Genomic DNA, 12,619 nt, shown 5'->3' with positions numbered 1-12,619 from the left:
TGGGGGCAATCCACACGCCTAAAGGAAAGGTTTGGGGCGTTCTTCAGCTGCTCCTGCGGATTTGGGGTTTGGGCCGCCTCCTTAGTCGATTAGGTCATCCTACTCCCCCTCTGCCGAATGGGGGGTTTTTAAAAAACAAATCCGTCGATATTTAGTCGACTAAATATCGATACTTAGTCGACTAAATATCCCAAAAATGTAGTCGATTAAGATGATTTTTTAGTCGACTAAATTTGCGGTAGTCCACTTTCTGAAGATTGACCATTTGCTCGACTAAAACAGCAAGGTAGTCGACTAAAAGGGGGCAGGTTGGTGGATAGTTCTTGATCAGGGGCAAATTGGTTATTAATTAATTAATGAGGGGCAAAAGGGTCAAAAAGCCATATATATCTAGTATGTTCATTGCACGATACTGTTCCAGGCATGGCCGATCAAATTGTGTTTGAGATTCGTCATGGGGACACTTTGGAGACAACCTCAGAGGACATACGAAGGAGGGAAGCTAGATATTCTGCATAACGTAGACCTGATTATTGTGTCCGTACTTTTTTATTTTTTATTTTGGGAGGAGGGTGTCATAAAACAACCAGTAATTCTTGCTTGACAACATGGTCGACTGTAACATGGTCCATCCGACAACATGGTTCAAGATAAAAACAACATGGTCTACAAAATTGTTTGATGGGAGCATACATATATTATTGAATGCAAGAATAACCTTACGAACATATTATATCAGTGACGAAGCGAGGAAATAAAACCACATAATGCCAAAAAAAATTATTTTTTATTTTTGGTAATAAGAGAGGGTCATAGACCCAAACAGAAAAACAAGAAAATGGCATACATAAAAATACAAGAACTAACTACCAAAACAAAATATAAGAACTGAAGAAGAAGAAGAAAAAAAAAACTGAAGTGGCTATCTGTTGTTGTCAGCAGCAACAAGCAGATTCAATCCCAGTGGAGCAAAGCTAAAGGCTTGGAACCCTTCCTTCCATAAGAGCGCAAGCTAGGCTAACCAATCGGCACATTTATTGGCTTCCCTCTCTGCGTGTACAAATTGGATCTGCCATTCTTTTCTAGTTCACTTCTAACAAATGGGACTCAGAGATACACCTGTTATAGTTGATTGATTATAGGATATTCATCAATTGATTCAAACTGCGGTAATCGAATCAAAAAAATCGATAATTGAATTAATTGAAAATCAAAAATTGAAAAAAAAAATTCACATGTTTTAATTGAATTGAATCGATTTTCAGTTTGGTTGGTGAAAACCGATCTAATAAGGACTTGGAATCTTGGTTATTAATAGCAAAACTACCTTGTTTTAGTTTTTTATTGTCTATGACTCTATTTTAACTCTTCGTGAGTTTGTAATTTTGTATGACTTCATTTTGATATAGTAATTTGCAAGGCTGAAATTTTAGACTTTTTGAAAAAAAATTCAAACCAAATTAATCATTAAATGATCAAACTGAGGGACTTGGATTAGAGGATTTTTGCTTTCGAATCGATCCAATTCAAACCACAAACACTCCTAATTGATGAGAGACAAATTGTCCCCTTCGACTATTATATGGTGTTGTAAATAGTAATTATGTAGTCATTTATTAGTAATTATGTAGTCATTTATTTGTATTTATTTAGTCCGTTACTTGTATATTGGGCCAAGCTCATTAGGTCAAAATTAGGTCAAGAAGTCTCTATAAATAAGGACCCCTATGTACAGATTCAAATATAAATCTATAATATTTCATAACCCTTTTTCAAGTTCGTATCAGAGCGTTCGAAATCTCACCGCCTCCCACTTTCTTTGTAGTGGAATTTCCACATGTAGGTGGACTTGTATGTTGTCCACCCTTCAAGCCCAGTGGGCTCTCGTTTGAGGGGCGTGTTGAGAAATATAGTCCCACATTGGTTGTATGATCAACTAATGTGAGGTTTATAAGGCCTAGGGCACTCCCACCCTTTGAGCTAGCTTTTGGGGTGGTGACCTCAAGGTTCTTAACAAAACTTGAAAAAGGGTTATGAAATATTATAGATTTATATTTGAATCTGTACATAGGGGTCTCTATTTATAGAGACTTCTTGACCTAATTTTGACCTAATGGGCTTGGCCCAATATACAAGTAACGGACTAAATAAATACAAATAAATGACTACATAATTACTAATAAATGACTACATAATTACTATTTACAACACTCCCCCTCAAGCTGAGGAATAGATATTTATCATTCCCAGCTTGCTAGCAAGTTCTTGAAATCTATCTGAAGGAAGCCCCTTTGTCAATAGATCAGCTAATTGACGCCCAGTGGGAATGTATGGAGTGGTAATCAACCCGCTATCAAGTTTCTCTTTGATGAAATGGCGGTCGACCTCAATATGTTTAGTCCGATCATGTTGAACTGGATTATGAGCTATACAAATAGCGGACTTATTATCACATAGCAGCTTCATAGGTCCCTTACATTTTATTTTTAGATCATCAAGTACAATTTTCAACCACAGTAACTCACAAATGCCTTGAGTCATAGCTCGAAATTCAGCTTCTGCACTTGATCTGGCGACCACATCTTGTTTCTTACTTCTCCATGTCACCAAGTTACCACAAAGAAACATGCAATAACTAGTGGTAGAACGACGGTCAGTCACGGATCCAGCATAATCAGCATCTCTGTAGACTTCTAAAGATAGATTGCCATCACGTCGGAATAACAACCCTTTACCAGGAGTACCTTTCAGATACTGAAGAATTCTCTCTACTGCCTGCATATGTTTCTCCTTTGGATCGTGCATAAACTGACTGACAACACTAACAGCATAAGCTAAGTCTGGTCTAGTATGGGTCAAATATATCAATTTCCCAACTAGCCGTTGATATTGTCATTTATCAACTGGAGGACTCTCCTCTTCATAGCACATCTTGTGATTCTGCTCAATAGGAGTATTAGAGGGTTTACACCCGAGCTTTCCTACTTCTTTGAGAAGATCAAGAACATATTTCCTCTGGCTGATAAAGATTCCTTTGCTCGAATGAGCTACTTCTATCCCTAGGAAATATCTCAGTTTCCCAAGGTCTTTGACTTCAAACTCAGAGGCAAGCCGTGTTTGCAGAATCTGTCTCTCCACAAAATCATCACATATGATAATAATATCATCAACATATACAAGGAGCACAGTAAGCTTCCCATTTTGGGAGTGCTTGAAAAAAAGAGTGTGATCTCCTTGACTTTGTTTATATCCTAAGGTCATCATAACCTTAGTAAACTTTCCAAACCAGGCACGAGGTGACTGCTTCAATCCATACAAGGCCTTTTTTAATTTACAAACTTTATTTTCTCCCTTCACAGAATCAAAACCAGGCGGAATTTCCATGTAGACTTCTTCTTCTAACTCACCATTGAGGAAAGCATTCTTCACATCAAATTGGTTTATATCCCAATTGTAATGGGCAGCAAGGGATAACAAAACTCTCACCGTATTCATCTTTGCAACTGGAGAAAATGTTTCTTCATAATCAATGCCAGAGGTTTGAGAGTAACCTTTGGCAACTAATCGAGCTTTGTATCTCTCAAGAGTTCCATCAGAGTTATATTTCAGGGCATAAACTCATCTGCACCCTACTGCTTTCTTTCCAGTAGGTCTATCAATAACCTCCCATGTTTTATTTTTCTCCAAAATGCATTCATCTCCTCTTGCATGGCTTGAGCCCAATTCCCATATTTCAAGGCTTCATGTACTGATTTTGGGATTGCAATAGAGTCTAGTGCTGAAACAAAGCTTTTGTGCTGCACAGACAGATTAGCAGAGGAAACAAAATGGGAGATAGGGTATTGAGTACAAGAGGAACAAGATTTCTTGGGACATATCTTTTTCCTTTTCTAAGAGCAATGGGTAAATCATCAGAATCAGTAGTCATGGGTAAGTCATCAGAAGTATCATGATCAGAAATATGAGATTCAGGACTTACCAGTGGTTCAGACGATTGAGGTTGCTGCTGAGGCAATGTGGGCTGTGTATCAGTCATAGGAGGATCAGTCACAGGAGGATCAGACATAGACACATTGGGAACGGGAACAAGAGGAAGAGACACTGACTCAGGTGAAGGAGTAGACACTAAAGATTCAAATTCAAAGAAGGAAGGTGATGAGTCTTCTAGTGAATTATATGAGGACCTTGGAAAAAGGACTCAGATTCCTGAAATGTAACATCCATAGAAACAAAAAATTTCCAACTACCAGGGTGATAACACTTGTAGCCCTTCTTATCAGGAGCATATCCAAGGAAGACACATTTAAGAGCCCTAGGATCCAACTTACTGCGATGCTGTTTATGAATATGAACAAAGACAACACACCCAAACACTCGAGGAGGAAGACTTTGCAAAGTTAGAACAGAAGGAAAAAAAAAAGAAGTCATGGAGTGAATAGGACTTACATGATCGAGAACCCGAGTGAGTAGACGGTCAATCAACTGCTGATTCTTTGATTTGGCTTCATCATAAGCGCTTGGGACATCCTCCATTTGGTTTACTCAAGTCTTTATTTCCGTCATTGTTTTTATCTAAGCCTGATGAGTCTTTTCATTGTGATGCTTGTGAGTTTGCTAAGCATCATCGTGTGTCTTTTCCTTCTAGTAGTACTAAGAGTGTTCAACCTTTTGATCTTATTCATTATGATGTTTGGGGTCCTTCTAAAGTCCCCCATGCTTCTGGAAATAGATGGTTTGTTTCTTTTATTGATGATTGCACTCGTGTAACTTGGGTTTACTTAATGCATGAAAAGTCTGAGGTATCTGCATTTATTCCCAAAACGACATCGTTTTGGCATTGAAATCTTAAAAAATGATAAATATAAAGACTATTTTAACCCTAAAATAAATTAAAATTACAAAAACACCATAATTTCCGCCCCAAAACGACGTCGTATTGAGCTTATTGCAGATAACTTATCTGCAATAACTGCAAAAAAAAAACAAACTCATATATATATATATATATATATATATATATATATATATATATATATATATATTCTCTATTGTTTAGCATTTATATATAAACTATACATTTTTCTATTTGTAGCATCAAATTCTTTTTTAATTAAACATTTGTTTTAGATTAACGTTTCTCATGTTATAAATTATAATTTTATTTCCTATACACATAAAAATATATGACACCATGTGAGAAGGAAAAATAATAAAAAATATAAATCCTACATATTTTTTTGTGTAAAAAATAACAAGAAACATTAATCCCTATTTGTTTACGGCAATTTCTTCTTCAATGGATCTAATCAAACAATCTTTAAAAAAATGGCCTTACGAAGTCTATTCTTTATTATCTTTATAATTGAAATCTTTATAATGTGAAGTGAATCTTACAACTCAAGCCGCATTCCAAGATTCTGAAGGAAGACACAATAGGAGTACTGCAAGTGTGTCTCGTGAAGTACATCAATACCATCTTTTCTTGATGGAGAGCATCTATCAATCTCCTAAGAAACATTAATCTCTACTTGTATACGCGACTAAATTTTATGAATTCAGTCCAATCAAATCTTTATGAACGAATGCCGACAGGATTAAATTTCAATTTCGGAATCCCATAACCGTAGCACTTTCAAATTGAATAATTCCTGGTATGCGAGCACGTAAAGGCTCCTCTCCACTAAACTCGGTATACAATGACAGGAGATCACTAGGCATCAACTAAATGCATACTAGGGGTACACATCGCATTCAGAGTTAAAACACAACCGTGTAGATCACACCCCTCAACACGTAGCTCATCAAATGATATATCAAACTATAACATAAACGACACTGACGATCTCTGTAACGGCTACCTTTTAGATATTTTTGGAATTGAATACACAAGGCACCAAATCTACTCTGTCCTTAGCAGGCCACTATAATCTAGCTCTTTATACCATTAGAAGAGCTCCATTAATTGCTGCGAGACATCTGCATTAAAGTGACAATCAGTATTAAATACTAATAAAAGATGAATTTAAAATAGAAAAAATGCTAGACAACCAAAAAATTTGACAAAATAATTTAGCATACATGTTAACTCAAGGATGGGTAAGTGGTCCTGCCACTTTATTCTTTCCATCCAACAATCACCCTTGAATCTAAGAAAACTATTATGTCAAAAAATTTGGCCATTTGTTAATGGTTATGTGACATTACTCTTTAAAACATATAAGTCCAGTCGCATATTTTCAAGATAACTCTTCTGAGAAGCTGTAAACCTGTATTTTTATATCAACATTAAAACTAGGACTAGATTTCAAGTTTCAAATGATTAGGCTAAAAAAAAAATTTACGAGAAACAGTAAAAATTTATCCATTGCTAATGAATTAACGATTTCAGAATCAAAACAGTATAAATTCAACATTGTTCCTTGATCAAAAAAGGAGGAAGGGAGAAAAGAGAGGGAGGGGGGTACCTTGAAGAATAGATGGTGTTGCCTGAAACTCTTGCCAAATATTCTGGTTAGTAGTAAGATCCATGTTTAGAAACTTCGAAGCAAGATATGCAGCTCCAGCAGCAATATGATGGGGTTTGAACTGAAGCCATAGAGAGCTCCAAAGCCTGCAAAACAACATTTTTCAGCTTCAGAAGACCATACAAGACACATCATTACGGGCAGCATCTCTCAACATAAATTCAGAGATATGTAAATAGTCAAACTAACCATCTGAGGCAACAGTAACAGAAGAAGATTGTTGTACAACTTAGCATATGTTCTCACCATGCCAGAGATCATGTCATCTAATGAAATGAGCAGTACTATAAACAAGATAATGCATACAGAATTCAACATTCATTCCAAGTGATAAACACAAATTTATTAGCTTTCCCTTACCAACAAGAAAAGCAGCAACCCAGGAAGAATAATATTCCAATAATCTCTGCAGGATTGCTGATAAAGTACCAAACTATAGCATTATCTTATACTCATCTAGAGAAAAGTTCATATTTCCAGGCCCAAATCTGGTGTGGGGAATTTAAACTCCAGAAATTTATGCAATTAAGCATTCATGGGGAGCTGCACATTGCAAACAATTGAATCTTTTAAAGCTAATGCCAATGCCTCATCTTCTGCTCAACATTTTTTATCAGGACAGCCTTGCTAACATGAACACTGGAATAGTTAGGATGAAGGCATCTTATTCTGCGCTACATATTAACTCACGAAATCCTCTACCGATGTCCATATTGCAGGCACAAATTGCAAGTTTAAGCATCATTACACAATATACAGTATTAAAAGATGGGGGGAAATTGAGTTATCCTTTCCTTTCCCAAAAAGAAAAATTAATATTGTATAGAAAAAAAAATTCTTGATAATTTTAGTACAGACTTGCAGGTCAATGACGGACACAGTAGTTTACTTCCAAGAAGGCATCTATGGAAGACACTAGGACAGAAATATATAAAAGACAGGTATCCACCACCAGAATTAGAGATGGCAAAACGGGCTCAGCACCCCCCGCCCGCCAAACGGGGCGGGGCGGGCTGAGTTTTTCAAACCCGCCGCCCGCCAAGTCCGCCCGCCCGCCTGGGCTGGAATTTTTTTTAAAAAAAAAATTTAGTGTAAAATGTCACAGGCTGAGTTTTCTTGCCCACCTTCAAAGGCAAGGCGGGCAACCCGCTTTGCCATCTCTAACCAGAATGGAGGCTTCCTTAACCTAAGTCCCTAGTTAAGACACTAACCTACCAATACTCCAACCAGTATGGACATCAAAGAACTAAGGCTTCAAACTAAAGAAAAAAACATAAGATATCAAACAATGTCAAGAATGAAAGGCAAAGATGAACCTGCCTCAATATAATGTTCGAATCTACAAAAAGTGCATCATAAATTGGGGAGGCTGAAGTGAAGTATAAAACTCAAATAAGTTGGCTGCAACTTTTCTGGATCGAATGTTTTAAACCAAAAAGAAAATTGCAACACGCATTTGCTGATGTTTTTAAATGGAAATGGACACTATCTTAGGAAAAGTATATTGATTTCTTGAAAAATTAGTGCCCAAAACATTTGACCGAGATAAAAGAAACGATGAATTGACTTTTTTGTTTTATAAAACATGACTAAACAGTTGATAAAAAGTTGAAGTAATTTTATGACTGAGAAAAATTAGTTGAAAATTAGTGCCCAAAACAATAGAAAAAAATTGAAGTAAATTTATGACTGAGAAAGACAGAATACAAAGATGGGGGATAAGGCATCATCCTCCAAAATTCAGGAAATTACTTGAAAGGAAAAATTCATTAATTGATACAGTCAAGTGTCTAGGATTTTGACATCTACTTCAAAGGCAATATATATACATGTAATCTAATAGTTCTCCATTTAGGATTTAAAACAAAATAAATAATTTTGGCAGCAGTTCAGGTCCACAAACCCAAAAATCTTCTCCACAAAACCCATAAAGGAAACAGTTTAAAATAAAAGGATTTCCTCAGCAAATTAAACCCAGACAGCAGCTTTCCTTGAAAACAAAAAATCAATTAATAAACAAGATGAAAAGCTTCCTTGCATTTGAGAAAAAAATAAAATAAACAAAAACCCAGTGCCAACAGAGGGGATATGTTTAGTAAAAAAGAATCAGAAGCTGAAGGGAAGAGACAAGATATCAGCTTCCCTCCAAAGGTCCCATTTTCACAAATTAAATGTTTCTTTTTTGGGAAAATTGAAGACTCGGTCCATATCTGAATCTCAGAAACTATTTCAGTGTTGGTTTTTATTTGTCAGATCAATTCCTTGACCTTCTTTCCATCCATGATATTAAAATGCAAAGATAACCCACTTGGATAAAGGTCATCAACACAAACCACAAAGCATTGAGGGTTTGGTAAAAAATCTGGTTTGGAGGAATTGTAGTAGCTATTTGAATAGCCAAAATAAAGGTTGGTGGGACATATTCACTTATTCAGGGTAAAGCAATCCATTAGACATCAGCAGTTCAACTTCAGATGTAAAACAAAAGGTTCCATGAACAGCATATCAACCCGCCAGCTAAGAATATCATACAGGCCAGCACGCTAATCTTGTGAAGATCCTGCAATTATATGCATGCCAAAAGAATCAATATCCCATGACAGAATAACTACACAGAGCAGTTGCTCTAAAGAAAAATATTGAGAGAATCAACACAATCTTGAACCAAAAATTAGAAGGGGAGTCAGACACCAAGGTATCTTCCACAGCTACTAGCTCTTCAGACCTCAACAACATGCGTTACTGCTTGAGATTTAACATCCCAATGCCCCATATCCTGTTTCCTAGTCTAACTTTTTCAGGCCAATCACTCTGTGTTAGATAACAAGAGAACAAAAAGGATGTCTGAAGAGGACATCAGGTTGGAACAATACATACACATGGAAACAAAAACAGGTTGAAGGAATGAAGGTGTATAACTTTAGGGACAAATTTGGTCCACAAAATGATCAGAACAGACAATCAAACATATTGCTGCAATTGTAGAAGTATAAGATCCAATAAATAAGAAAAGCTCACCCTTCGCTGACCAAGTTTAATGCCAGATTCATCAAAACAGTCTTTGATAGGCCTAATTTGTTAAGGACAGATGTAAGAGGTGCATACGGATGCTGCACGTTGAGTTCAAAATTTAGAGTAGTAAGCAACAACTGCTCAGCCTCAAGCACCCGGTCATGATACTTTTCAAACCAATCCTGTGAAAAAAATCAAGCCAATATAAATATAGACATATCTGGCATATATACATACAAATTGATAAAGATTCTATTATTGGGTGCTTCTTTTTTAACACGTCTTCAACAGGCAATATGTTACCATAAGAAGTAAGAAAATCTGCATAGTTTGAAGTCTACTCACAACAGGAAGCAGAAAGGACAACAAAGTAAAATCTTGTTTATGTAAGATTTCACTGGATGCTCGCAACACATTATTCAAAGGACGCAGTGTTTCCTCTGACTTTCCAGCAAGAAAAACAGCAGCAGTAGCAATCAACTGCAACAGAACAAGATTAAAATTAATTAAATCACAGCTTAACTATAGAGACGCAACTTGAATGAACAAACATGAAACACCAAATGTCGCTGCACAATTTGTTTAGACAAAATACGTAAGCAATAGGACACACCACCGATAGCAGACCGACAATATAATCTATGTCCACTTCTATAAAAGTATGACAAATTCCATGAACATATTGCGGCTTTTGTGACTGAAGTGTTTAGAAAAAAATAAAGTAGGTATTCATAGTTAGAGGACAATTAGAAACTCACAAATCTGTCGTGGCAAGCATGTGATCGTCGAACAAAAAAACGGTGGCACAGAACCATGGCTGTCCCAATGGTGCTTTGAGGCCTGCAAAGGAACATGTCAAACTTTACACTGGTACAAAACACTATCAAACAATGAATTGTATTCACAACTATCAATATCATAAGCATATAACCAGTAATGCTCATTTAAAAAAATTGTCACGTAACGTGAATCTTACAACTCAAGCCGCATTCCAAGATTCTGAAGGAAGGCACAATAGGAGAACCGCAAGTGTGTCTCATGAAGTACATCAATACCATCTTTTCTTGATGGAGAGCATCTATCAATCTCGTCCCTTGACATAAAGACTGGCTCATCATCTTCAAATATAGAACAATCAAGCTTGCAGCTAGGTGATATAGAGGTATCAGCATTGCATCTTGTAGGAGGGGCTTGAAAGTTATGGAATGAAGGGATATTGTCTTGGAGAGTAGATGGAAGATAGTATTTCCGGCTGTCTTCCCGAGCAGGAGCTGAATATTTTCTCCTTTTCAAAGATGATGGGACATCATCATATTTAACATAATTAGTAGGACCAAAGCTGTAAAAATTAGAATTGCCAACATGTTCCACCAAGTAGTTATTTTGAATGTTATAATTCCAGTAACAATTATTGTTCCTGCTTCTTTTCCTGTTGCCATTGTTGAAGTTATTTCCGTCAAAGTTGGACCAATAACCACCATGTAGATTAAGTCCTTCTGTTTGCAAATTCCGTGCAAAAGACATAATTCCTGCAAAACATAATGAATCACTTGTTTATCGATCACCGATTTTATTATTTTATATTCACATGATCTCGTATTCTACCATAAGCCCCCTCTATAATTAAATTCCAATTTCATCATCGGCACGCCACCAACTAGTTTTGAATCTTAAAGTCCAAAAGGAACAAGATCTACGGTTGATCTCGATCTAAGAAACATCGATCCGAGGATATTTTGCATTCGCATGGTAAAATTTAGCAAGAGAAAAAAAAAATGATATTTGGTACATAAAAGTCCAGGGCATGAAAAACCCAGTTTGTCTTGCCAAACCAAACCACAAAACACACAATTTCTAGGCAATTTCAGCATCTGATGGCGCAGAGAATCAAAAATTACATAATTAGATGATTGAATTTGTATAATTGCGCACATGTTGTCGAACATAAGTCATGAAAATAAACGATGACGAAAACCTAAAGTAATTAAATGAGAATAGACGTGGTAAGCCAACCTGATTGAGCAGCAGAGCAAATCGTGGTGATATAATTTAGGTCAATGTTTAGAAATTGGAATTGGAAGGGTTTTGAAAAAGGGATGAACAAAAAAAAAATAGCGTAGCGTGTGAGCGTGTCTTAGAAATATTAAGATCCGGAGCAACAGATATAGAACACGTCTAACTCGGCACGCATTATCCTCGTTTTAAATGTTGGAGGCCAACCAGATCCACCTACTCACCCTGCTTTGTTTCCGAATGGCCCTCTTTGCCGGCCCAACCCAAGTCTGTGCAAATGACAAATGCATCAAAATATTTTGTTTTATTTTTTGCAGAATTTGTATTATTTGTGCTCAGTCAACAATAGCCAGTTTCTAATGAAATGTAGTCTAACTAACACCATACTCGTTGATAATACTTTCCTGCAACTCCTCAATCTTTTGTAGCATCAAATACATCAAGGATTGAACCTCTTTGGGCTTCCTTTGGAAGTTATCAATGCTGGTGGATGCATAGTCACTTACATACTTCACTCACAGTTCATGATAGTACCTAATGATTTTTAACTGTAACAATAATCAAGGAGAAAATAAAGAAGCGGACAATCAATCAGTTAAATTTTCTTTTAATTTGATTTGATTCAGGAGTATAACATTTTTTCGATTCTATTTTAATCACTAACTAATATCAAAGTAAATCAATAAGAGAATTAAGAAAATTAGCTAGTTTTCTACTATTAAAATTAGAGAAAAGTTCACCAATGCCCTTGCGATTTGCTTCAGAATCACCTATGTTCCTATGAACTTTTTTTATCACATATGCCCCTGTGCCAGGGGTGTTCATCAACCGATTCAAACCGCAGTAACCGAACCGAAAAATCGATAACTGAATAAACCGAAAATCAAAAAATCGAAAAAAAAAACCGCAAATTTTAATTGGATTGGATCGGTTTTTTGATGGGTTGATGAAAACTGATCCAATATATTAATTCTCCTCTATCTATTTGAGTCTTTCCCTAATCTCCTCTACCTATTTGATCTTTCCCTAATCATAGCCTAAAAATTTCTAAACTCAAGACTCATCAACCC

At 36.2% G+C, this 12,619-nt stretch overlaps 1 protein-coding gene across 8 annotated transcripts; it reads right to left on the bottom strand.

Annotated features, from left to right (window-relative positions):
* Window positions 1–5,340: 5,340 nt before the first annotated feature.
* On the bottom strand, window positions 5,341–11,684 carry LOC133299029 (cyclin-T1-4-like). Of its 8 annotated transcripts, none has more exons than XR_009749889.1 (8): window positions 11,550–11,684; window positions 10,513–11,065; window positions 10,295–10,376; window positions 9,882–10,016; window positions 9,543–9,718; window positions 6,885–9,084; window positions 6,714–6,808; window positions 6,471–6,610 (listed from the first exon to the last, which is right to left on the bottom strand). XR_009749889.1 is itself a non-coding variant. In XM_061498421.1 (7 exons), exons 2-7 carry the CDS (start codon window positions 11,058–11,060, stop codon window positions 5,945–5,947), a joined length of 1,119 nt encoding a protein of 372 aa, XP_061354405.1. In that variant the 5' UTR covers window positions 11,061–11,065; window positions 11,550–11,684; the 3' UTR covers window positions 5,341–5,944. The 8 variants fall into 8 exon arrangements, 2 of the variants coding, with proteins under 2 accessions (XP_061354405.1, XP_061354406.1); XR_009749887.1 differs by having other exon boundaries at window positions 6,714–6,790; XM_061498421.1 differs by lacking the exons at window positions 6,714–6,808; window positions 6,885–9,084 and adding an exon at window positions 5,341–5,976 and having other exon boundaries at window positions 6,465–6,610.
* Window positions 11,685–12,619: the final 935 nt, after the last annotated feature.

Source organism: Gastrolobium bilobum, unplaced genomic scaffold (genome assembly GCF_033153095.1).
Source record: "Gastrolobium bilobum isolate Gb01-03AN ecotype WA unplaced genomic scaffold, APGP_CSIRO_Gbil_v1 utg500, whole genome shotgun sequence".
Classification (NCBI taxonomy): domain Eukaryota; kingdom Viridiplantae; phylum Streptophyta; class Magnoliopsida; order Fabales; family Fabaceae; genus Gastrolobium; species Gastrolobium bilobum.
This window is presented reverse-complemented; position numbering and strand designations above follow the sequence as displayed.

What these genes read in the sequence shown, in the direction of transcription:
- LOC133299029 (XM_061498421.1), bottom strand. Translation starts at nt 11,060, where the DNA reads ATGTCTTTTGCACGGAATTTGCAAACAGAAGGACTTAATCTACATGGT. An exon ending in ATGCTTGCCACGACAGATTT is followed by an intron (nt 10,017 to 10,294) that starts GTGAGTTTCTAA and finishes GTTCTGTTGCAG; the next exon opens with TTGATTGCTACTGCTGCTGT. An exon ending in TGTCCTTTCTGCTTCCTGTT is followed by an intron (nt 9,719 to 9,881) that starts GTGAGTAGACTT and finishes TTTTTTTCACAG; the next exon opens with GATTGGTTTGAAAAGTATCA.